The 27977-nt window shown below is 35.5% G+C and overlaps 1 protein-coding gene across 3 annotated transcripts in view; it reads right to left on the reverse strand.

Moving 5' to 3' along the window:
* PSD3 (pleckstrin and Sec7 domain containing 3) overlaps positions 1-27977 on the reverse strand; it is a 453958-nt gene that overhangs the window by 229018 nt on the left and 196963 nt on the right. For all 3 annotated transcript variants that reach the window (XM_017539685.2, XM_017539686.2, XM_017539687.2), the window contains 4 exons: positions 22011-22205; positions 21829-21909; positions 18574-18686; positions 16579-16637 (listed from right to left, as the gene is read on the reverse strand). In XM_017539685.2, coding sequence (XP_017395174.1) covers positions 16579-16637; positions 18574-18686; positions 21829-21909; positions 22011-22205 — 448 coding nt within the window. The remainder of the gene's footprint in view (positions 1-16578; positions 16638-18573; positions 18687-21828; positions 21910-22010; positions 22206-27977) is intronic.

Below are 27977 nucleotides of genomic sequence, written 5' to 3' on the forward strand. Positions count from 1 at the left end.
AAGAGCAAAACTCCGTCTCAAAAAAAAAAAAAAAAAAAAGAAAAGACTCCCTCCTCCAACTTTTTGAAATAGTTTGAGTAAAACTGGTATTGGTTCTTCTTTAAATGTTTGATAGAACTGAGCAGTGAAACTATCAGGTCATGAGCTTTTCTTTGATGTGAAATCGTTTTATTTATGCTTTGATCTCATTGGTCTCATTGCTCATCTGTTCAGATTTTCTCTTTCTTCAAAGTTGGTGATGAACTTCGTGGTTCTTGAACCTTCTTGGCAGTTTGTATGTTTCTAAAAATATCTCCACTTCTCATTTTTCCAAGTAGTTGGGGAATACTTGTTCATAACAGTCTCTAACGATTTTGTATTTCTTTGTATTTTTGCGGTATCAATTATGTCTCTTTTTTCATTTCTGATTTTGATTTTTCTTAGATGAGCGAAAAGTTTCTCAATTTTGCCTGTTTTTAAAAAATGCAACTTTCTTCTTGACCTTTAAAATTTTTTTTTAAATCTCAACTTCACTTTTTATGCTGTGACCTTTATCATTTCTTTCCTTCTACTAATTTTGAGGTATTTTCCCTTGCTTTTATAGTTCTTTACAGTGTTTCATTAGACTGTTTCTCTGAAATCTAAGTTTAAGAAAACATTTACCAATATATAAGTATACATATTTATGGGATACATATGGTAAGAATATGTATTTTGTAGCTATTGGACAATATGTTCTATAAATGTCTCTTATGCACATTTAATCTAAAATGAAGTTTAAATCCAATGTTTCTTTGTTGATGATCTGGCTAGATGATCAGTCCAAGGCTGAGAGTGGGTTGTTGAAGACCCCTAATCTTATTTTATTGGAGTCAGTCTCTCCCTTTAGATCCAATAATGTTTGCTTTACATATCTGCATGCTCCAATGTTGGGTGCATATATATTTAGAATTGTTGTATCTTCTTGCTGCATTGATCCCTCTCCAATTATAGAATTATCTTCTTTGCCATCTTTACACTTCTTGACTTAAAGTGTTTTATCGGATATTAGTGTAGCTACTCCTGCTTGCTTTTGGTTTCTGTTTGCATAGATTACCATTTTTCCATTCCTTCACTTTGAGTCTATGTGTCTTTACAAATGAAGTGAGTTTTTTATACATAGGCAGTACATAGTTAAGTCATTTTTTTGTTTTTCTATTCAGCCAATCTATATTTTTCAAGTGGGGAATTTAATCTGCTTACATTCAAGGTTATTATTTAGAAGTTAATCCTTTCATTTTGTGAATTATTTTTGGTTTTGTGTATCTTCTCATCCTGTTCTCCTCTTATCATTGCAGTTTGGTGGTTTTCTGTAGTCGTAACACTTGATTCCTTTATCTTTTTAGGTATCTGCTCTGTTAGTGAGTTACATACTTTTACGTATTTTGATCACGTATCGTGCTTTATCTTCTAAATTCAGGGCTCCCTTAAGTATTTTTTGTAGGGCCAGTAGAGTGGTGATGAATTCCAATTTTTCTTTGCTTTGGAAAGCATTTATTCTCATTAATTTTGGTATCTTCCCTAGGTATAAAATTCTTGGCTGCAGGTTTTTTCTTTGCCTTTCACCACTTTGTATTTATCATTTCATTTTCTCCTGGACTGTAGTGGCCAAAGCAATTCCATCCACCATATTGACTTCTCATTAACTCCAGTTCCAAGAAGGCCTCTAAGATTTCCAGTTTATTTTTCCTTGTTTAAGAGCACGTACTTACCATAAATCCTATTCCTAGGTCAAAACAATCTAAATGTTATTATACTTGTATAAACAAAGCCCTTAAGCAGTTGTCCTATACACATCCCTTCTGACACATGCATACCCTTTCTCTACGGCATATAAGCCCTGGGTCTTGGGAGTAAAGGCACACGGATCCACCACCTTTGTCTCAATTCCTCCCAAGACATAATCCCTATTAAATGTTCTTAAGTCCCTATTAAATGTTTCTAGGGAACTTAATTTGGCAGCCTCTTTCTTTGGCCTCTCACCTTTCTTGAACTTTGCAGGAAGAACTGTATAGACCTTTCCGCCATGGAACATGGACTGTAAGGTTTCTGCTAAGAGACTTGTCATCAGTGTGATGGGGATACTCATATGTGATTTGGCCTGTTTGCTGTATTTAGAACTCTCTTTTTCTTGAACTTTTAACAGTTTGACTATCAAATGCCATGGCAAGACCTTTTTGGGTAGAATATATTTGAAGGTCTTTGAGCTTCCTATATCTAGATGTCTGTATTTCTTACAAGACTTGAGAAGCTTTCATTACCTATTATTTCATTAAACAGGTTTTCTATGCACTTACCCATCTGTTCTCTTTCAAGAAAACAAAATTCCAATATTTTGTCACTTTATGTGCTACATAAGCTTTCTTCATTTTTATTTTTTTTTTTAATTTTATCTGCTCGGGTTATTTCAAAAGACCTGTCTTCAAGTTTAGAAATTCTTCTTCTTGATCCAGAGTCTACTGTTGAAGCTCATGATTGTATTTTTCATTTCACTCTTTGAATTCTTCAGTTTCAGGATTTCTATTTTATTTTTTTCTGACATCTTCGTTGAATTTCTCATTCAGGTTGTGAATTGATTCTTTGCATTGTTCATCTGTTTTCTGTAGTACCTGGATTTTCAGAAATATTATTTTGAATTCGTTATCAGGTATTTAACAGATTTGTTTTATGTTGGCATCTATTGCTGGAGAATTATTGTGTTCCTTTGAAGGTTTCACACTTCCTTGCTTTCTCACGTTTCTTGTGTCCTTATATTTATATCCATGCATCTGGTGTAACATTTGCTTCATCCAACTCTATGGATTGGGTTTTGAAGGGAAATATTTTTTTTCTATAGAGCTATCTATAGTGTTATTTGGGTAAGGCGTTTTGGCTTTGATTCTGGGTGGGAGAAGCAGTGCAGTCTCCATATGATTTCTTTGGCTATATTTAGCATCAGTGGTGTCTATGAGTTCCTCCGTGGATAAAGCTGCAGCTCTTAGTAAGGTTGTAGTGAGGCTTTACTAGTGACAGGGACACCACGCAGGCCAGTTCTTAGGCAACAGTGATGGCAACTATGGAATAGATATGCAAGCCCTTGGATCCCTGGTCAACATATGTGGATATTGGTGAAAGCAAGCCAGGTGAGCCTATCCTTGGCCTTCAAGTGGATTGCCTGCATGCTGGCAGTGGCAACAATGGGCTGAGTGAATGGGTCCTCAGGACCTTAGGTGGTATGCATATGTCTGTGGCTGCAACAGCAGCAGAAAGCTAACTTGGGGCCCCAAGCTATAACTTTTAGTGCCAGTAGTGGGGATAGAAATGGCCTAGTGGCCATGACCAAGCCTTCAAGTGGCATGCAGGTGGGTGGCACATGGATGTAGGCAGGTCAGTAGCAGTCTCACTTGGTCATACTATATAATCCTTTTTATATTTTGTGGAATTAGGTTTGAAATGGAAGAAATATTCTTAAGGGGTATTTTTATGATTTGTCTCATTTGGGTATCAGGGTAACAGTGCCCTCATAGAACTATTTGAGAAGTGTTCCCTTTTTTCTATAGGGTGTAAAAAATTGATTTTTAAAACTTCTTCTTCTGAAGTAAAGTCATTTGATCTTGGGCTTTTCTTTGTAGGAAGTTTTTTGATTATTAAACTCTTCCCTTGCTCAGGATCTATTCAGAGTTTGTTTCCTCTTGAGTTGCAGTAGTTTTTATCTTTTTAAGAATTTGTTGATATATAGCTGTTGACAATATTCACTTACAGTACTTATTTCCATAAGGCCAATAGCAATGCCCTCTCATTACTGATTTTAGTAATTTAAGGATTCTTTTATTCATGGTCAGTCTAACTAAACTTGTGTGAGTTACTGATCTTTCAAAAAATAAGCTTCTGATTTCATTACTTTTTCTCTATTATGCTTCTGTCCTCTATTTCATTCATCTTTGCTCTGATTGTTCTTTCCTTTCTTTGGATTGAGTTTGCTTTTCTTTTGTTTCTTTCAGTAGGTTAGACTGTTGATTTGAAAGTTTTTTAGAATATAGCCATTTGGAACAATAAATTTGCAATTCAGTAATGTTTCAGGTATGTATCATAAATTTTTTATGTTGTATTTTCATTTTTGTTGTTGTTGTTGTTGACTCTGTTGCTCAGCCTGGAGTGCAGTGACATGATCTCAGTTCACTGCAATCTCTGTCTACTGGGCTCAAGTGATTCTCCCACATCAGCTACCATGCCTGGCTAATTTTTTGTATTTTGAAGTACAGATGGCATTTCACCATGTTGGCCAGGCTGGTCTCGAACTCCTGATCTAAAGTGATCCACCTGTCTTGGCCTTCCAAAGTGCTGGAGCAAGCCATTGCAACCAGCCAACATATTTTCATTTTCACCACAATCTTTTAGTTCCCCTTGTAAATTTCTTTTTTACCCATCGGTTATTTAGGAGTATATTGTATAACTTCTATAAACGTCCTTTTATAATTGACTTTTAATATCATTCTATTGTGTCCAGAAACATGTTTTGTATATTTTCAATCCTTTTTCGAGACTTTTCTGTCCTATCCTTGAGAATATTCCATGTATACTTTAAAGAATACTCTCCTGTTGTTAGATAACTGTTAGATCTAGTTAGTATTTTATATTGTTCAAGTCTATTTCCTTGTTCATATCCTGTGTGGTCATTCCAAGCATTATATAATGCATGGTATTAATTCTCAATATTGCTATTGAACTATTTCTCCCTCTAATTCTGTCCATTGTTCCTTCATGGCTTATTTTGTGTTCAGAAAGAGTAAAACCTTTTTCCTACTCTCACATACCACTCAGCACAAAAGTCATGGAAATATGTGGGGGTTTCTCCACATACATAACCAATTCTCCAGCAGACACTAGTTGGGTGTTTTATAATTCAATTATAATACCATGTATCTGCTAACATCATGAGATCACACAGGTTAAGGGCTCAATCCTACAAGACCACCCAAGTTTCAGATGTCAATTGGTAGCAGTGGATTGTCAATTATGCTTCTGACCAATCAGCTGTAAATAGAGGTTTGCATGATCTCCTACCTGGGTTTAATTTACTAGGATGGCTCACAGAAGTCAGGAAAATATTTAGGCCTTTAATATTAAAGATATTGCAAAGGATACAGATAAACAGTGAAATAAAAAGATACATGGAGTGAGGTCTGAAAAGGTCCTTAGTGTTGGGGCTTCTGCCCCTGTGATGTTGGGATGCCCACCTTCCATGTATATAGATGTACCCGTCAACCTGGAAGCTCTCCAAACAAACCCCGTACTTTGGGTTTTAACTGAGGCTTTATAACACAGGCATGGCTGATTAAATCACTGACCATTGCTATCAACTAAACCTTCAGCCTATTCTTGCTCCCTGGAGGTGGGGTGTGTGAGGAAGGAGGGGAGACTGAAAATTCCCAACCCCTAATAACATGGTTGTTTCCCCTGACAACCTGTCCCCATGCTGAGCTTATCTAGAAGCTCACCAAGGCTTGCCTCATTAGAATAAAGCATGTTCCTATCATTCATCCAAGGCATTTAGGAGGTCTGTGTCAGAACTCCTGTCACTCAGGAAATTGAAAAGGTCTTAGGAGCTCTGTGTCAGGAGCTGGGGTCAAACACGGCATAAATGTTAGAACAAAAGATTCTTCTAGTGTCGTTATCTCCAAGGGTTTCAGGTGGTCCATTTCAATAACCAGGAACAGACACCAAATGTGTATTTCTTATTTATCACAATATCACAGGTGCTTATACTGATTGGAAGTGTTATATCACCTTGATGAATGGACTCTTATTATGAAATGTCAATACAGAATCTGAGCCAAGCTATCCAGATTGGCTTGGCTCAGATTCTGTATCAACACTTGCTGCCTCACCAAGCATTTTATGTTATGAAGACTGCTTCTTTCCTAAAACTTCATGAACCAAGTTCTGTTAGCTTCCAACTTTTCTTCTGCTTCTTCCTCATGTCTCTCAACCTTCATAGAACTGAAGAGACTCGGGGCCTTGCTCTGGATTAAGTTTTGGTGTAAGGCAATGCTGTGGCTGGTTGGATACCCTAACTACACCACTAAAACTTACTCTATCTATTTCAGCAATAAGGGTGTTTTGCTTTCTTATTCTTGCGTTCACTGGAATGGGCACTTTTAATCTCCAAGAACTTTTCTTTTGCATTACAACTTTATTAACTGTTTGGTGCAAGAGGCCTAGCATCCGGCTTATCTCAGCCTCGGTAAACTTAGTAATTTCAGGTTTTGATTTAAAGTCAGAGATATGCAACTCTTCCTTTTACTTGAACACTTAGAGGCCATTCTAGGGCTATTAAATGGCCTAATTTCAATACTTTTGTGTCTCAGGGAATAGGGAAGCCTGAGGAGAGAGTGATGGGGGAATGGTCAGTCTTTGGCACAGTCAAAACATATACATTTATCAAGTAAGTATGCCATCTTATATGGGGATGGTTCACTGAAAAATGGCACTGATAGACTTGCTTGACACAGAGTTGCCATGAACCTTCACTTTGTTAGGAAAAATGTTCAGTAATTGCAAAGTGTAATAAAGCAAAGGACAATAAAATGATATGCCTATTCCTTCACTTACAATAAAAAATTTCCAACTTTAAACTTGAAGAAGAGATATTATTTTTAAAAAGTTTTTGGGAGATTCATGAACAAGATATTCAAAGGCTATAGAGTCAAAAGTGTTTTTTCAGGACACTACTAATTTCTACTTTAAGGAATAAATAAAAACATTATTTAAGTAATAACTGTCATATGTTATAACATTATAAAACAGTAAAGTCCATGATGCTATTTTGGTCTATGAAATCATATTTCATCTTAAATTCAGATTCACTTTAATTGCTTGTTAGGTACTGCCTTATGTTCAGTTTCAGCAGTGACCATACCATTATCTGTGTCAGCATAAAGATACCAATTTGACTCATGAAGACTTTGAAATAGCCATTAGGAAAATAGCAGTTAAGTGGGAAAAATGGATATATAGATTCAGACCAACAAAAGCCAATTCAAATACATGGAGCCCTACCTAGTAAGCAAGTATTAGTGCAATCATTCAATAGACTGTGCCTTAATTTTCCTTACTAATGTAGAGAATAAAGAGAACCAAGAGATGTGGTTTTCTATGTGTTAAAAATGTCCAACAACTTCTTGAGGGCTTGATTAGCTGAAGTTGCTTATATCTGTTTATTGTGCTCTTCTGACTCATTGATAATTCTACTAGGTAAGAATTATTAGTAACAAAAGGTGAGGAGTCAGATCAGTCCATTTTGCTGCTTACTGGCATGCATTTAAACACCTCCCTTCCCCTCAGGCCTTATACCAATTCCATAGGGAGTAAAGTAAAATAAAGTCTTTGTCATCAAGAAATACTTCTTACGATGTCTGGATTTTTTAATCCTTGTCATGCACCAAGCTGTATCAATTGTTTAAAAATATTCAGGCAAACACCATCCACCAAATAAAGCGAATTATAATCAGCGATTTTGTATCTCAAGCATTCATAAGTATCCCAGAGAAGCTCATATACTGTCATAGTTCCATTCATTTCCTTCCCAAATTAGTTTTGGATAACTTTGCATAAGAGTAGTCCTGCTCTGAAAGAAATGTTGATTAGTTGCGTGCCAAGAAAGTACTTTCATAGTACTTTCTCATATTCTAAATTCCTTCCCATTAAATCAATAAAGCATGGAGATTTGAAAAGGCCTCTTGGTGCATTGAGAAGCACAGAAATGGTACCTTGAAATCAATACATTTCCTATCAAAACAGGTGCAACTGAAGATGAAGCTCTGGATCATTATAAAATCAGTAGGCATTTTTATCAAACTTAAAAAACATCAAATAACAAAATGGAAAAAAAAAAAAAAACAACACAAGAATTCTATTTGGAATCCCCAAATTCCATGCAGGCCCAAATTTTAAATATTTAGCTAATCAAGGTATCATCCTTAATGGGAGAAAATATTAATCAAAATTCAAAATACTCTATGTATCAGGGGCTTACATCATCCCCCGACAACTTGAGGCTATTTTCTGCATCGACAATATTACCATTTTCAAATGTTTTCTTATGATAAAAAGAAGTTTTCTCTATTTGCATTTGCTTAAAGATATATTAAACTCCCTTTAGGGGAAAATTCCTTGATAAATTTTTCATTTCAGGAAAAACTTATCCTAGATATGTTTAACAGATTCCTATATAGAATTTTTGGTATAGAGTTTGGGGAAACAAGTGTCCAAGCTCTAGCAGGTTTCATGAACTTAGATCAAAAGTCTAAAACAGACAAATTCTGTAAATTTCTATAAAGGACCAGAGAGTAAATATTTTAGACTTTGCAAGTCAAATATTCTGTTACAACTATACAACGCTATAATTGGTATGAAGATGTAAACAACCGGGTATGGCTATTTCCAATAACACTGACTTACAGAAACAAGCCCCAGATGGATTTTGCCTATGAGTCATAATCTGTCTCCCCCTTGTCTTAAAGAAAACTAGAAGGAAGTGGTATTGGCATTGAGGACAACATTGTGAGTGAGCAAGCAAACAGGTTAGGTATCCTGATACCTATTCTATTTTCCAAACGCAGTTTTTCCTTCTGTTGAAATAAAGGGCACTTCCCCCCACCCACCCCACCATAACAGAGAAGCAGCTCCTAACTTCTGCAGTAATAATGAGAGCAAAGGGGAAAGTAAAGATGGAGAATTTCATTCATATCAGGAGCAGCCAGAAACCATATACAAGCTTCAGCCCTAAAGTCAGCATCCAGGTAACCAAGTCTTCGAGCATGCCATCCCTGGCAATCTGGGGAATGTAACCTTCTACAAAGCTCTGACCATTGCCTAACTTAAAATTAGCCCTAGGAGAACTGTGAATAGACCAGCTGTCTCAATCAGGTATTCACTAGGAAAGTGGGCCACAGCATCTACTCTGATCCAGAGGCTGAAGAATTAGTCATAATGATCCTAAAATTCTTCATTTTTAAGAGTGTCACGTCTGGAAGCTCTGTGGAAAACGTGCTTTCAGAGAAACCAAAAGCCCTTATCATCCATTGGAAAAATCTGGCTTCATACATCTCAGGATATTAAAAACACAGCAGGCATACTCTCCCATATGACAATTCCACCTCCTTCAACGTGTTACAATAAATGGTGGAAAGGCATACTACCGATTTGGTAATTACTTCAGTTATGTAGCTCTGCTGAAAGCTTCTGTTTTGCTTTTATTTTGTATGCTTTGCTATCAAATAAGTTTGATTATGTCATGCTGCCCTCAGGTGTCCATTTCTTTTTAAATGTATGATTGGTGGGCAAAGCAGGACCCTTGGTAAACTTTCAAACCAGGACTACAGTAGATATTCAGTGTGCTTTTTTATAAGCTCTAATCACAGAGCTCATTACAGTGCTAAAAGCTCAACATTTAGGAATATCTCACATGTCACTGGGACTTTTCTCACCTGCCCTATAACATCCTGACTTTGAAAAAGGAACAAGTGGCAAAAAGAAAAAAAGGAACTAAAAATAGTACCTCAGCATAGTGGTTCTCAAAGTGTTTCAGAGATACTGTTCCAGATGTCCATGAGGTCAACCCTATTTTTATAGTAACATTAAAAACATTTTTTCTCCTTCTCTCTCAAATATAGAGTTTTCTAGAAAATACATGACTTCTGATACATTGCAACTGATTATAAGTAAAAACAGATATGAGAATCTAGGCATCTTTTACTAAGCCAAATACACAAGATTACAAAAATTTTAAGTGCTATTCTTTAATATATTTCTCAATTAGGAAAGTATAACTATTGTTCATGAATGTGTTATTCACTTAATGGGTTTTTAATGATTAATACAATTTTAAAATCTTATCAGTTTTAGTTTCTGATAAATATTAATATAGAAACAAAAGATTTTGGGAGTTCTCAAAAATTTTCAGAGTATAAAACTATCCTAGGGGCAAGAAGTTTGAGAATATTGAAATATCAGATTTTTATTGATATTTGATAGAAAGCACTTTCTCTAAAATTTGAGAAGATAAACACACCTAACTCCCTAACTCACTATCAAATTACAAAGACTATCAAACTATTTTTAACTTGATTGCTATAGCAGGGCAGGCATTAAAGTAAGCAGTGGGATTGGAAGGAATAGTCAGGGCTTCAGCCACCCTAATCCTCACTCCTTGCTCCTTCTTCCACAATCGATTTGCAGGAAGTAAGAAAGAGTGAAACTGACTTAGAATTTGACCTGCTTTCCTTGATCACCTTCTGTAATAGAACTGTGCCAATGTAAAAAGCTTACAACAGTAAGAAGTAAAGATAGGTAGTGACTGAAAAATGTATAAGTTAAATAATCTGAAGTCCCTCAGTGAGTCCCACTGACATAACTGATTAAAGCCATCCTGAGGTATTTTCCACATGTAAACCTGTTCTAAGAAAAGCAAAGCTACCAAAAGTGGGAAGCTAGAGGGCTGGGAAAGGGGACAGGTGAAGGAACAGAGGACAGAAAAAAGGAAAGAAGGCTTTCATTCTGAGAGGTCATAGAATCCAACACAATTGACCAGTGCATGATTAAACTATGGTATACGTAGGTAAAGATTCCTTTTAAAGTTCAGACCATTGGCAGTATGACAGTAAATTAGATTCTGAAGTTCATTTTACAATTAAACATTTTTAGATCATGACATCTTTCTATAAAAACATTTCAACAGCTAACGGTTAGGTTCTCAGGCTATTCCCTATATCCTTATTGTGGAGACAGGAATAGTACTGGTGAAAATAAACACCAGGCCCCACTAGAAACCTTCTATAACTGTGACATCTAGGCCCGATTCTTCTGTGAACTTTTAGGATCACTGAAAAGCTCCAGGGATGACAACCTCAGGGCCACTGTGACTTGGAAGCTCCAAGTCAGGTGAAAAGATAGACCAACAGTTTCTCAAGCTGATAAGCGACCTTGGTGAAGTCTCAGCATACAAAGATCAAGGTGCAAAAACAGCTAGCATTCCTATACACCAACACAAGTCAAGTTGAGAGCCAAATCATGAACGAACTCCCATTCATAATTGCCACAAAAAGAATAAAATACCTAGAAATACAGCTAACAAGGGAAGTGAAGGACCTCTTCAAGAACTACATACCACTGCTCAAAAAAATCAGAGGTGACACAGACAAATGGAAAAACATACCATGCTCATAGAAGATTAGAAGAATCAGTATCATGAAAATGGTCCTATTACCCAAAGTAATTTATAGATTCAATGCTATTCCCATTAAACTACCATTGACATTATTCACAGAATTAGAAAAAACTAGTTTAAAATTCATTTGGAACCAACGAAGAACCCAGACAGACAAGGCAATCCTAGGCAAAAAGAAGAAAGCTGGAGGCATCATGCTATCTGACTTTAAACTGTACTAGAGGGCTACCATAATCCAAACAGCATGGTACTGGTACAAGAATGAACACACAGACCAATGGACAGAATATAGAAGCCAGAATTAAGACCACATGCCTACAACCATCTGATCTTCAGCAAACCTGACAAAAACAAGCAATGGGGAAAGGATACCTTATTTAATAAATGGTGCTGGAGAAAATGGCTAGCCATAGGCAGAAAACTGAAACTGGATTCTTTCCTTACACCGTATACAAAAATTGACTCAAGATGGATTTAAGACTTAGATGTGAAATCCAAAACCATAAAAAACCCTAGCAGAAAACCTAGGCAATACCATTCTGGACACAGGGATGGGCAAAAATTTCATGACGAAGATGTCAAAAGCAATTGCAACAAGAGCAAATATTGACAAATGGGATCTAATTAAATTGAAGAGCTTCTGCACAGCAAAAGAAACTATCAGAGTAAACAGACGACCTACAGACAACCTACAGAATGGAAGACAAATTGTATAATTTATCCAACTGACAATGGTCTAACATCCGGCACCTAAAAGGAATAAAGTTATAAGGAAAAACAATCCCATTAAAAAGTGGGCAAAGGACATAAACGGACACTTCTCAAAAGACATATGGGTGGCCAGGAAACATGAAAAACCTCAATATCACTGATCAATATTGCAAATCAAAACCACAATCTCACACCAGTCATAATGGCTATATTATTAAAAAGTCAAAAAAACAACAGATGCTGGTAAGGTTGTGGAGAAAAAGAAATGCTTTTACACTGTTGGTGGGAGTGTAAATTAGTTCAATCATTGTGGAAGAGAGTATGGTGATTCCTCAAAGACCTAGAACCAGAAATACCATTTGACCCAGCAATCCCATTATTGGATATAAACTCAAAGGAACAAAAATCATTCTGTTTTAAAGACACATTCATTCATATGTTCAGTGCAGCACTGTTTACAACAGCAAAGACATGGAATCACTCTAAATGCTCATCAATGACTGGATAATGAAAATGTGGTACATATACACCATGAAATACTATAGATCCACAAAAAGGAATGAGATTATGTCCTTTTCAGGGACATAGATGGAGCCCAAGGCCATTTATACTTAGTAAGCTAAGGCAGGAAGAGAAAACCAATTGCCATGTGTTCTCACTTACTAGTGGGAGCTGAACGATGAGAACACATAGACACATGGGGTAAAACGACTCACACTCGGGCCTGTCAGAGAGTGGAGAGTGGGAGGACTGAGAACATCAGGAAGAATAGCTAATGGATGCTGGGCTTAATACCTGGGTGGATGGAATGACCTATGTAGCAAACCACATTGGCATATGTTTACCTATGACAAACCTGCACATCCTGCACATGTACATCTGACTTTAAATGTTAGAAATAAAAAGGTCTTTGTAAATAATAATTTAGGGAAAAAAAAAACAGGAAAGACAAGACAGATATGACACCAAGGAGGTGGGAAAGATGACTCCAAGGGAGGAGGCACTGCTGGCATAACAGAAATTATGACCATGGCTGGAATCTACAACAGGGGAAAGCTCAGAGAGAAAACTGAATGACAAGGATAATTATCATGGCAAAGGGCATCACAGATTCAGGGAAGCACAGACAGAAGAGGTATTTACGGGGAAGATATCCTGCAAGAGGATGAGAGTACAGCATGCAAATGTACTTAAGGCAGCTGCCAGTTACAATAGTGATCATTACAGATGCAGGGAGTTCTTGAGGATATTAACTCAATGAACATCAATTTTATGGAGGTCTGTGATGCTTTTGAGAGTGAAAATATAAAACAGCACAATATAAGGCTTAAAAGCATTAAATTTTTAAAACAATTTTTATAATAGTTATTTTCCACTACTGATAATAAACCAAATATTTATCTAGTATTTAAGATTCTGTTTACAGATTGGAAAAGAAATAATGAATTCCTGTAATCTATCTCAAACTGACTCCACATATAAATACTATTCTGCTACAAAACCTATACATACTTTCTTCTTTGATTTTTTTCTTCTCCCTAACAGTATGTTGTGCTAGCTATAGTCTTAGCCTTTATCAAACTTATTACCCAACACTGAAAACATTAGCAAGGTCCTGCCTCATACATTAAACTCAGACCACAGGTCATGATACTTAACATGGTCTGAGTACGCCAAGGGCAAAGTATATGTGGGAGGTCAGTCTGAGACAGAGCCACTTCTAAGAACCACACCCAGGCTCTTATACAATTGTACCTGGTAGGCTGGCTCCCGCCAATACTGGAGAACAGAGGGATGCTGGATAAAACTGCAACTGAAAATCTCAAGCCTTGATGTTGAAAGACAGATTTTGTAAAAAAAAAAAAAAAAAAAAAAAAAAAACAAAAGAAAAAAAAAAAATTTTAAAAAAAAAAAAAAAAAAAAAAAAAAAAATCTTATTATAAATAATACCCTGGCTACTACTGCTTCTTACCACAGCCTGACCTTGGCCAGACACTGACTTGTGTATTTCTTATGACTTTCTAGTTGTAAAACTGGCCAACTGGCTATGCTCCAATCTACCTCACTCCTCACTGCTCTGTAATTCTATACTTAACCCTCCTACCACCTTAGAACACCAGCCCTCGGTGATAATCCTGCCAGGATGGTTGGAACCTGACTCATCCATGACTGAAGTACAAGTGAGCTAGTTAGTTGTAGCGTATAGAACGCATTTGAAGATCCGTCCAGAAAAGGAATATGTATAAACTTACTCTAACATGTTAAATATTATTCATACCATTTCTAACAAGGTTTAAAGCAAAAGACTTTCAACTCTTTCCTTGCTGATAGTTCAAACAATATTCGATACAACTTAGATCCATTATAGCAAAGAAAGATAAACTCTAGAGTTTAAGAGAAATGTATCAGTATGTATAGAAGTTTAATTTATATATATATATTGTAGATAAAGAGGTATTTCAAAAATAAAATTATGCAGCAAATTTGCCACATGACTACAATGATAAAATATTTAATCTAAGAGAATAAACTACTTGTAGACAAGTAAAAGCAAGTTGATACTATTGCTAGGAAAATAATAAATCAGTCACATTTTTTAAAAGCAGCTACTGAATTTCTCTTCCCAAACATTGTATATACTTCAGGTTGTCTTTTCCCCCCAGCCTAATTAGAGAGGTTTAATACAATCCATCATGAAATTAAAACACCTCCCCAGTGTTTTCCCATCTTAGCACTTCAGCAATCTGCTACCATGTCTTCGTCAAACCTGACTAATGAGGTCAGCCTAGCCAACACCATCAGAGAGGATATTTGGCTTCCATGAACACTATCTCATTCACTTCTGATCCTTACCCAAATAGCACTGAGTACGGAAAGCAGGAGACACACACACGCTATATATGTTTGTTAAAGGTGAAAATTAGAAAAAGGCATTTCAACATGTCACATTAGCTATATGTAAGTATAATATTAGTATACATTCCATTATTTTATTAGTAAGGAAATTAGCAGGCCAAACCAAGGCCCTTATCAATGCATTTTCAGTGCATCATTCCTTAGAGTAAAGGAAAGGTTCACAAAGAACAGCCACAACAAGTTAATCTCCCAGTAGGGGAATTAGCCTTCGCTTATAGAAAGCATGTAAGGACAAGCTGGTCTTGGCACTTCTTAGAAAGATCATGCTGAAGTATTGCTGTTATGACAATGGTAAGGAAAAAAAGAAAAATGTTTATTAGTTTACTCCCCATGAAGATTATTCTGGCATTGGTTTAAGTAATGGGTGATGACAGTCTAGGTAGCAGAGTATTAAGGAGAAAGTGGAAAGGGGCAGAACAGTAGAAATAATTCATTTTATCATCTGCATGATTCAATTTCATAGGGGCCATGCTAATAAGTCAAACAGACACTAAAACAACAACAACAAAAAAATCAGGCAATCATGATGCAAGAGAAGCTACATCTACAATTATGGATTAAAAACTTACCACCTAGAAGAAAAATTTATTTTTAAAATGAATCCAGAGGAGAAAGATAGAAGAAACACATTTTTACATGGTTAGTTCTTATGATAGCTACTATACATTCAACACACTTGTAACAGCATGCATTACAGAAAACTAATACATAAAACCTAAACAGACAATCCCAAGGAACCTTCTAATTGAGCATTTTGAGATGTGTTAACATGGTGTTAAAATTAGGATTCTGTCACTACTTTCCTCTTTACTTTCTGGTGGTGGAACGCTTTTTCCCCTGAACCCCTTCCTCTTATAACAGCTAGTCCAACTTAATGATCCCATAGAGCTCTATTGTGCCTTTCTTAAAAGGGAACACTACATTTTCCAAAAAAGGGAATTATGTGACTAGCAGAACAAATACCTAAGTATCAATTCTTTAAATTAATTTTTAAATTTTAAGATATATTATGGCAAATCACAGGATAATATGCTCTACACAGACATGCACTTTTCTCTTCAAAATAAAGGAACCTGGGACTATGAAGTAATTTTTGCTCTAAGTAAATATAGACTAATCTACATTTAATGAAAATATTCTAATTGTATCTATTATGAAGAGTTTGAGTAAATGCTAAAATTCTACTTCTACAAAAGCTGAAAGTTTATATATAATTATGAAATTTAAAATTTTATCCTCTATCTTAAGTAGATGATGAGAAGGTAATCCAGTTATTTTAATATTTCAACTAGTAAAAGACTAGGTGAGCTGAGGAGCCTAAGAAAGGCTGAGTTATTCCACTCACTATTGTATGCAGTGAAAACAATTCACATTTTCAGAGCTAACTTATATTCTCTCCATCATTATATATCAACTGTAATTCTCAACCAAAAAACAAAAACAAGCAAAAGCTCTGCCTGCCATCTACTGGACAAAGAAAATACAGAACACACACATTACTGCTAAACCAACTCCAGGCACCAAGACAATGCATTTAAAATCATTCTCTGTGCTAGCAAGTGAAATTTAAAAATCACTTCTTTTTTCAAAGATTTCTTTTTATTCACCTGTCATGGGAACCATGTAGAGAATGAGAAACAGGGAGACAAAGAATAAACGTGTATGAACACAAAAGCAGAGACAAGCCCGAGATATTTTGGATCTAAGTTTCACAAATCCACACTTACATGGCCATGTAGATCTGTATTAAGAAGCATTATTGCACAGGTAAGGCAATGGACTCCATCTAAAGAAAGACACAAGAAAAGAAGCATGAATTCACTTTTTATTGTTGGACTACACCTTATTATCCTTAATAGGATACATTCAGAAATTATGAAAGCAGTACCATGCTAGGCACAATTAGTAATATTTGTTTTGAGAAACAAAAAAATGGATGATAATAATTTATAAAAAGAACCTCAGTGCACAGAATTAGACTCCACTGTTGGTAAGTTGTTCTTACCTCTCTGAAGGACAATTTGATAGTATACATGTAAAGTCCTGAAACAGTGTCTTTTGACACAACAAATCAACTTCTAGGGGTTTGTACCAAGGCAGCAATTAAGGATCTATACATAGTACAAGGATATCCAGACAAGCATTGCTTACAATAGGAGACAAATAAATATGATCTTCCAAAGACACATTTCTGTTAGGTTGAAATCATGTAAAAATGTTGTCCAAGTAGAGATAAGATTCTCATTTCCAAACACTAGAATTAGTTGTTCTCCTTACTCTCACTCCACTAATTCTCTATACAAGTACAGTAGACAAGAGCAGTTTCAGATGCTGTAAAAATTTTATCAATTTATGCTGAATTAGAAAGGTCTTATTACTGCATTCACAAATTAAAAGGCAGGGTATTTTTAAAGTAAATTCTTTAGTATAGTAGGTGATTTTCGTTATCAGTATCTCCAAATAGATGCTACTAAATGACTAAAATAATATTTTTTCTAGTACCATTTTATTATCACAAATTCTACATATATTCAAAACAAATTCCTAAAAGTATTTTAAAAACTTAGCAGCCAACTCTCACATACCCTTATCAACAGTCAATTGAGTACATGAATCCATATTTCTTATTTTATCCAGGGATATAAACATCTGCTTAGATTTGAAGAAGGTTCTAATAAAAATGGCCCACTTCTATCTCTTTCATTCTCTTGTTAGGGTTAATGGTGATAGAGACAGTGAATAACTGGTCCAAATAGCATCAATTTACAGATAGGAATATGACCTTAATCAGATGATGAATTAACTGACTACAGCTTGGGGGATAGAAGGAAGGTAGAGGCAAGCACCTTGGTCAATACCAAGTACACTTATCCAGGTTAATCAGCAATACTGAAGCTAAGAGGTAATTACTATTTCTTGTGCATCGAGTCTCAGTGATTTACTCCATAATCTGTAAGTTTATGAATAATTTTCCAAATGCAAATCAAAGTGCTTGACTTCAAACACTGAAAACTGTGCTTTATTGCAGGAACTGAAATGGAGGAAAGCTCTCTCTTCATAGGGTAGGTCCACAAATACATAGTTTACACTAAAATCATTTACTTTGTAAAAATGATATAATACATATAAACTCATTGCTTATTAAAATCATCAACAAAAATCCGTGGTCAATATTGTTACAGTTAATATCAAAACAAAAGTACCAGAGACACAGCACAACTACCAGTGAGATGTTAATGTTTCCAAAACTAACCCCAAAACTCAGGATACATGAGCTTTCATCAAGAAATGTAGAGACCAAATATAAAAAATAAGTATAAAAAATAAGAAAACTGAAATTTCATTTATTACATAAAATCTCAGAGTGACAAAACACGAAAAATTTAAAGAAAGTATGCTGTCATGCTAGAGAATTGGAAAACAAAATAATTTAAATAAGAGTAAAGGATATCATGCTGTCCTTAAATATTATGCTTTTAAAGACTATTTAATGACATGAGAAAATGCTGACAATAAAACAAAAAGGCAGCTAAAAACAAAACTCGAATTCCAATTTGACACTAAATATTAAATAAATAGACTAGAATGAAGTAAATCAAAGTGTTAATAGTTACCACCAGGGAATTGAAGATACTTAATTTCTTACAATAAAATTTAACTTTTATAATAAGGAAAATAGCCACTGTTCTAAAAGAGCAATTCAAGAATTTATATCAGATTACCTTGTGAAGCGATGGTATCTGGGTTACAATAAAAATATCTATTGGAAAAGTGTATTAAAACTCTCTCTCGTTCTTGAGTTTCTCCCACAAGAGAAAATGCTTTAAAGAAATACCTAAAAGAGAATTAAAAATTTTAAAAAATTTTAGAAAATGCTACCACCCTTTTTGATAGTTAAAATTTAATTTATGTAAACCTAAGATATTAATTACACAGAGTAAGATATTATAAAGTTATTTCCCCCCCCCCCCAAATCACTTACTAGATAGCCATTCAATATAAATTTGTATTAGTATTTAAATCCGATAGAATTTTGGGAAGCTGAGGCAGGCAGATCACCTGAGGTCAGGAGTTCAAAACCAGCCTGGCTAACATGGCAAAACTCCGTCTCTACTAAAAATACAAAAATTAGCTGGGTGTGGTGGCAGGCACCTGTAATCCCAGCTACTTGGGAAGCTGAGGCAGGAGAATAGCTTGAACCTGCGAGGTGCAGGTTGCAGTGAGTGGAGATCACACCACTGCACTCCAGCCTGGGCGACAGAGTGAGACTCGGTCTCAAAAAAAAAAACAAAAAAACCACACACACACAAAAGTGTCAACTTAAAAGATGACAGAGTAATAACAGAGTGGTCAACACATCAAGAAAGCCTTGGGAAGGTAGATAATTTCCTCATTATGATGAAGTGTCAAGTAGTCAATTTTAAAAGGTCAGGTTAAAAAAAACAAAGACCACTTAAGACTCAATGCATCATCATAAAGGCTGCATTTTAAAACTTGTCATGCATCACGGTGCTTCTGTCATTTTGTTACATGGCTGTCATCTCTATTAAGCTACTATTAACTTACATTGCTTTGTGCACAGGAGATTTCTGTTAATTTTGTCCGTTATCACGTTTTAATAAGAGTTTGTTAGAAAAGACAGAAATTGGGAGATATAACTAATTTATTCCTCAAATAATAGAACTAGTTTATATATAAAAATATCTTTAAATTACAGTAAGTGTGCTAAAAAACCACACACTAATCTAGCCAGTCACTAAGGGCACTATTTATTTGAGATTAATCCGGGTGACCCTCACTTGACAATGTAGATTCATTTTCCTAAACATGAGATAGGAAGGAAAAAGAAATCATTCAAAATGTCTAAGAAATCTTAGTACTGTAAGAAATATACCATAAGCCTCATTACTATGAAAATTTGGCCTTTTCTTATTATAGATATGATTAAAGTTAACAAACTATATGGTGACAAAACTTTAAATTTTTATAACTTTTAAATAAACCACATCAGAATGCAAGGCAAAAATACAGATTTTCCATCCACTATTAACTGTTTTTGTTAGAAAACCTGAGTACCTTTGATGCATGAAAAGAGTCCCACAATAAATCACTGTAGTACTACACTACGCTCTAGTCCAAACATCCTCACTTCACCTCCCAGGCCTCAGTTTCTCGATTTGTAAAATTAAAGGGTTATACTAGATAATCTCAGAATTCTTCCAGAGACTGACATTTTATAAATAGTATGTAAGATTAAATGGTAACTTTTACTTCAGCTACTCTTAGAAGGTTGTAATACAATATAATGTAAAAAGTGAGAATCAGTGAGTTTTAGACACTTTCATTTGAAAAGGTCAGAAAAAGTGGATATTGTTGGAAACAGTTTTACAGATACTTTCTATTAATTATGTTGACATTCATTTTTATTCCACTGAAGAGTTAATTTTAAAGTATCACCTTAAAAGTCTACTGGGGCTGGGTGCAGTGGCTCATGCCTGTAATCCTAACACTTCTGGAGGCCGAGGCAGCTGGACTGCCTGAGCTCGGGGGTTCACGACCAGCCTAGGCAATGTGGCAAAACCCCACCTCTACTAAAAATACAAAAAAGTTAGCCAGGCATGGTGGTGCGTGCCTGTAGTCCCATCTACTTGGGAAGCCGATTCAGGAGAATTGCTTGAACCTGGGAAGCAGAGATTCCAGTAAGCCAAGAACGTGCTACTGTACTTCAGCCTGGGTGACAGAGCGAGACTCTGTCTCCAAAAAAGAGGCTATTGGCTATAGTAAGTAAATGCTTAGGAAGAAAATTTAATACTACAGTCTGTAAATTCTCTCTCTCTCTCTCTCTCTCTCTCTCTCTCTCTGTGTGTGTGTGTGTGTGTGTGTGTGTGTTTTAAATTGATCATAAAAAACCAAATTCCCTACTCTAAAAAATTGAAAACAGCGTCCTGAAGAAGTATTTGTACACTCATATTCACAGCAGCATTACTCACAATAGCAAATGCATGGACGCAACATAAATGAAGCAAATGGTGATATATATATTCCCCGTAGTGTAGTATTACTACAAAGGAAAGAAATTCTGACATATACTACAGGAATGAACTTTGAAGATATTATGCTAAGTGAAATGAATCACAAAAAAAGCAAATAATGTATCTATCCCTTTACATTAGAGTAGTCAAAATCATCAGAAAGAAAAGTAGAATAGTGTTTGCCTGTGGCTGGGGGAAAGGAGGGGAAGGAAAAAAAGATCATTGTTTAATGAATATGGAGCTTCAGTTTTATAAGAAAAGAATCATGGAGATGGATGGTGGTGATGGTTGCACAATATTATGAATAATTTTAATGCCATTAACTGTATGTCTAAAAATGGCTAAGATGATGGATTTTATGCTATCTGTGTTCTACCACAATTTAAAAAAAAATGAAAAACAGAAAAACTCCTACAGATGGCATTTTTTTCTCCAGATTTGCTCTGATAACCAATTCCTTACCATCTGAACTTGGGCTTACCATTAGGTGCAGAATATCGGTTCATGTACAATTTCATAAAATCAATACATTTTTCTTACTCTTTGCTGTGTTATATATCCATAATACAATTTGAGTTAAGTTCACAAAGTACAGGTTAAACATCCCAAGCCTGAAAATCTGAAATCCAAAATGCTCCAAAATCAGAGATGCTCTAAAATCTTCAGTACTTTCCAGTGCTGAAATAAGCCTCCAAGGAAATGCTCCCTGAAGCATTTCAGGATTTCAGACTTGGGATGTTCCACTGGATACATAGAAATATCCCTAAATGTGAAAAAATCCAAAATCCAAAACACTTCTGGTCCCAAGAATTTTGGAGAAGGAATATTCTACCTGTAACTGGAGGTTTTTAAAAAAAATAGGATTCTAGTTAGAAGGCATTACTTTCTCCTCTAAGAACCAATCATTTGAAGGCAATGAAGAGCAGCAATGATGCTTAGTCATACCTGAGTGACTGATCCAGCGTCATTCCTGTAAAATCAAAAAACTTCAGATACTCTTCTGCAACTAGTTTGCTAAATTCGTTGCTATAAGAAAACAAAATAGACTTGGTTATTGAAATGTAAACTATTCAAAACACACACAAAACTGGAGAGAATTCAGACCCCAGCAACGGGTCAGAACGTACTTCTTGCCAAGGTGTTTTGCAACATCTGATCTTTTGAATCTGTCCAGCTGATAAAGGCGTTTGGCCAACCTTTTGGCTGCTTCCACATTGCTGCTGGTACCATTACTGAGATTTTCTGGAGTCTCCTTTTCCAAAATTTCAGTGCTCCCCATTTCGGAATGAGCTTCTAGCCGTTCTGTTTTCACCCCAGCATTGCTATGATAATTGATAGAGAGAGAGAAAATCGAATTTCTTATATGGCAAAAAGGAAAATATCTGATGAAATGTTGATACTTTTTCTTTTATATAGATCATTTTATGTTTAGATATTCATAAAATTATTTTCAGTTACTATATTTCAAAGAACTAAAGAAGAGATTGCCCAAATCTTAGGCATGAAGTTTCCAAACACTTTGGTCTCTAGACCTTGACATTCTTAGAAGGACTTCAAAGAGCTTCCACTTATGTGAGTTCTATCTATTGATATTTACCATAGCAGTAATGAAAACAGAAACATGTTAAGTATTAACTCACTTAAAAATAATCTGTTTTATATAACAAGTAGTATACAGAACTATGTTTTCCAAAAGAACATAAAATTTAGTGAGACAAATCAAAGTGTTTCACTTTTATTTAAACATGGATTTCCTTAATGTTTGGCTTACTAGAAGACAGTTATATTCTAAGACCCATTTCTATATTCAATCAGTAACAATATCTTATTTTGGTTGAAACATATTTAGAAAATCTGCCTTCATTCAGATATTTTGTTAGAAAAAAGAAATATTTTAATATTTTCAGATAATTGTGGATATTCTTTTTTCATCCAATACCAAAATGAGACAAGTGGTAATTTCTTAAAAGATATTCTTACTTGAAATATGAAATCTAAATTTGTGTTAACTTTTTGTACTCTTATGTTAAAATCTATGTTATACTTTCAATGGATCTTTTAACTCACACATGATTTTGTAACAACACACATAGGTTATCTGCAAAACGTGTTAACACATTTCATTATATAACCTTAAAAAAAATCACATTCACTAATGTCACTGTTAATGAGAAGTCTAAGTACTAGGAAGCTGCCAAACCTCCAGTGGCAGATAAAAGTTTTCCAAAATTCTAATCTTTGTTCAAAAGCTCACATGTAATCATTTGTTGTGAATATTATCAGCTGTTTTCCTTAAAGTAATAGGCTTACTCCATTTTCAAGAAAACGTCTGCCAATAACCATAGCTTGTTAGTCATTCTCTCAAGTAAAAATGACATTCAATAAAAATGTGCCTCATTTTTAGCCCCAACTTAAATGACATATGAATGTTTTTCCTAGAGACTGTCAGGAACAGAAGTGCTTTATTCTCATTTAATCACACACAAAATTTTAAAAACATGAACTCAAGCATTGAAATGAAATAAACAAATTGTACTGGTTTAATGAAGCGTTTTTTTTAAAGGTGAAACTGGCCTTTATTTTCATTTTGAGTGCATTACAGCAGAGAATACAATGACTAGAAGAGTTTGGTGCCACTGCCTGAAGTTCTGCTAAGACCCCCACTATTGTTTTTGTACTATATGTTATCAATGCAGTAAAAAAGAAAAACATTATAATCATTAGTGTAAAATAATTTTGATACCAAAAACCTACTGAAGGAAGAGAGCTCCACAGGCCACATGTTGAGAACTCTGCCCTGGGTAGGGCTTAAAGACTATAGCCTGTGGTCAGTGATCGAGGGTTTTCATGTATTTACAATACTGAAACTAAAGAGGATAGATTAATTTCCAAATCTTTATCTTAACTTGGTGAGACATGCTCATGATAGAACATACTTAAATGGCCTTCAAACACACTTACCACAGACACTAAACCAAGGGTGGTCAGAATTTTTCTGTAATGAACCAAATCATAAACATCATACGTTTGCAGGCCATATATGGCCCTGTCACACATGCTGCTTTGTTGCTGTTGCTTTGTTACAACCTTAAAAAACCTAAGAGCCATTCCAGGCCGGGCTGAATTGGGCCCACGGATGAGCGTTTATATGCCATTCCTCTGTTCCAAAGTTCTTTAGCTTGGCTTGCGTTAAGCAGAGTAACTATTTATTGTCTAAACAAGGACACTCTAGAGGGGAAACAGATAATAAAATCCTTAAATATGCTCTCATAATTATTGCAAAATAAAAAAAGAAAGCATTATCAATAAAAAAGTAGTACTGTTAATGGGCACTATTTCTTTTTGGGGTGATGCAAGCATCCTTAAGACAGTGGTAATGACTAAACAACTCTGAATATGCCCAAATCACTGGATTTTATACTTTAACAAGCTAAGTGTTACAGTACTTCAATTATTTCAAAGGTGTTATATTTTTAAAAATCTAAACCTAAAAAGTAAGTTGTAAACTACTATCATGAAATGACAAAAACCATTGTAGCAAAAATAAACGCATTTCTAGGCAGAACTGCTCAATCTTGTCACTTATTCTATCTCATTTACAAGCTCCCTTTTCTCACTGCTTTTCCAAGGAAACATGGTCTTGTGCCAGGGTCACTGAGAATGCAGCCAGGGCTCTTGCACAACCAGCTGGTATAACAAGTAGCTGCAGAGTCTCATACTCCTTTCAACTACCACAGGATTAGAAGGAGTTAACTGTCCCTAGCAACTCTCCTGCAAGCACACTCTATCAGCAAGTACCCAACATGCTGTCCTTGAAGTGAAGCTCTAAGAATCAGGAAAAGAGAGAGTCTTTTAGCATCAACTGTGTCAAAATGTCAACTCAAGTATTCCCAGATGATACCACTGGAGAAGCTAGGAATATAAAGTTAGGTCTACCAAACCCATGTTGGCTTATTTTACCACAGCTATTAATGATAATAGTTCACTTATTAAAACTCTAAGCCAAACACCAAACCACAGTCAATGTCAATGGCAGAACTGACCCAGGCAAACTAAGACACATGGTAACCTTAAACACCCTCAACAGTTTCCCAACAGAAATACCCACCAGTTAAAAGAGTGTCATTATGATAAAATCTCCATGAAAATGCATTTTTAAATGCATGATTTTCTCATCCTAGGTCTTCCTTTTTAGACTTAATGTTACATGGATGGGCGTGGTGGCTCTCACCTATAATCCCTGCACATTGGGAGGTCAAAGCAGGAGGTCTGCTTTAGCACACGAGTTTGAGGCCAACCTGGACAACATTATGAGACCCCCTCTCTATGATGTAAAATTTAAACACACATATATATACACACTTAACATTGCCATTCAGTTTTGTGAAATTTATCCCACCAGGAAATTGAATATTCAATCATTAATGACAGTATAACCTTTAATAAGAAAATGCACAGTAGAAATGTAGGCCATTCACGATTACTTTGTGATTTCCCATATAAGCGACAGAAATGTAAAATATTTATTCTAAGAACTATATTAATTACAATCAAGGACTTTTTCTAATTACACACAAAACAAAACCCTTGGAGTTGTATTTCCATGCATGCTTTTCCAATCATATATTAAAAACAAATGTTGAAGAAAAGATTTTCTTCTCAATTAAACTACTATTTACTGCTCACTTCTCAGGAAAAATTCATGGCATTTATTTAATTATTCTGTGCAAACAATATAATTATACCACATATATAGTACTGGCCCAATTTTGTTCAAATATAAGACGCTTATTCTAATTGAATATATTTTAAAAATTTACTGCTCAAAATCATTCCATTCCTCATGTTACTCATTCTCCATATTTGCCTTTTCTACTATGTTGCCCAGCCCAGGCGATTTCACTTGATTTCCCTCACATTCACCAAAATGATATAATTGCAAAATCTGTGTGGATCAGACTTTCTGGATCTTCTTCAAAAAGCCTTCAGTAAAATAAGAAAATAAAGAACAAAGGATAAATATCCCTGTTCCTAGATGGCTTCATTCTACCCATTTCATGACTTATGAGATTATTTGAACAAGAACTGAAATTACTCCTTTTAAATAAATATGCTGGCAATACAAACTTACCAGAAACAATACAGACACCAAGAAGAGCCCATCGCAAACCCTGGGGTGTGCCTGGGCCACATTTCCTCTCCTAAGCCCCGTCCAGTAGCCCAGTATTCTTCAGCTCACAAGTTCGGTGTCTGCTGAGCTTCACAGCCTTCTAAGAACCTGGCTCCCTGTGAGGTCACTCTACTATGACCTCACATTCTCAGCTGAGTGTTCGCTGTTGGAGTTTTTGTAATGTTTCTGCAGCTCCAATAAAAACAGGAGTCAGAACACAAGGGCCCACTGTCTATCAAAGGCGTAAGAAACAGTGCAGCCCTGCCTCGTTCACACTTGATAAAGCCAACTCAATGATCCCTCTCAGAGGGGATAACACCCCATTTTGTTTCCCTGAATACACAAGGCACTGCAGTTCTAGTCTGCTGAGCATTAGATGCTTTCTGTAGTTTGGATTTTCTCTTTTCTAAAGTTCATTTTTATTTCCCTTATTTTTCTTGATCAAATCACTTTACAACCTAGTAAGACTGTAAATAAGTGTACCCCTACCAGTCACTTAAATGTAGAAGGGACTTCCCAAAAGGTTCTCCCTGTGTTCTAGAAAATGATTCCCTGGGGACTTTACTTCTTACTTCCAAGTAAACATGGTAATATTCTCTCATCAAAACACTCCATCATCAAATGAATGACCACATCATTGAGTTTGATCACCAGGCCTTCTCACAACCTTTTGAATCATACTAAGATTGGCAGATTTTCCAAATAAAAATAGGATACCCAATTAAATTTGAATTTCACATCAAAAAACAGCATCTAGTATAAATATGTCCCAAATAGGACATACTTATACTAAAATATTATTAATTATCTGAAATTCAAGTTTAACTAGTTTTATGAAATTTAAGAATAGGGAAAAGAGAGAGAGTCTTTTAGCGTCAATTATGTCAAAATGTCAACTTCTTTTATTTTATCTGGCAAAACTTACTTTCCAAAATGTTTTTTTCTAAACTTTATTTAAAGAATTCCCATAATGGTCTTCTGTGATAGCCAACTGGTAGCTTATTAACAATCAGAATCCTTCTGAAGTTTTTCACTGGTTTCTGCGATTTTACTCCTACTATTTTTCTACAGTTTTATCAAGACTTTGTTGCCCGTAATCTAGTGATTCTTTTCTAATGTCATCTAAATACAAAAAATCCCCCTCTTCTGTGTTTTCATCCTTCTCTTTCAACCTGCATGATACCACCACAAATGTGATAATGTGGCTACTTTATAGAAACCCTACACAAGATCCACATTATGAGCATGTCATAAAGCCTTCCCCAAGCTGACCCCAATTTCTTTTCACAACTTGTCCTCTACTATTTCCTTCCTGCGTGAGCCACACAAATACAAGTTGTGCTCCCATGCCTTTTACGTAAGTTGTTCCTTTGCCCCTCTCATCACCCCCAGCCCCACCATGCCAAATTCTAGGAACTCTTAGCACTGCCTTCTAAAATCTCATTGCTTTCACCTACCACTGTCTTGAATTCCAGTTTGAATCCTCAACACAAGGGGCAGATGAAGGTATTCAACAGCCATCTGCTAAGAGAACGGAAGAACAGAGCCATTCGCCATGTCTCCACTTCCCCCATTGTCTTCCATGCTATGCTATCAATAATAGTATGTGGCACTAACTTTCCAATTCACTGTAGCTAATCCTGGAAACCTCTGGAGAAACAAAAAACAAAAAACAAACAAAAAAAAACACCCCGCCATCAGTAGTGTACTATTGCCTGTGTGAAACAATATACTCAATAGTATACTGTTTTTACTGTCAGTTTTTTCCAGAACTTAATAAACTGTATACTATTGCCCATTTTATACAGGCAAGAGTATGCTTTGAATTTAGATTTAGAAATTCTTTAAATTTTTATGTCCTTGTGATAATAAAACTAGGACCAAAAAATAAATTAGGCTCAGGTATCAAAGCTCCCAGCACCAC

Source organism: Cebus imitator, unplaced genomic scaffold, assembly GCF_001604975.1.
Source record: "Cebus imitator isolate Cc_AM_T3 unplaced genomic scaffold, Cebus_imitator-1.0 Scaffold120, whole genome shotgun sequence".
NCBI lineage: Eukaryota > Metazoa > Chordata > Mammalia > Primates > Cebidae > Cebus > Cebus imitator.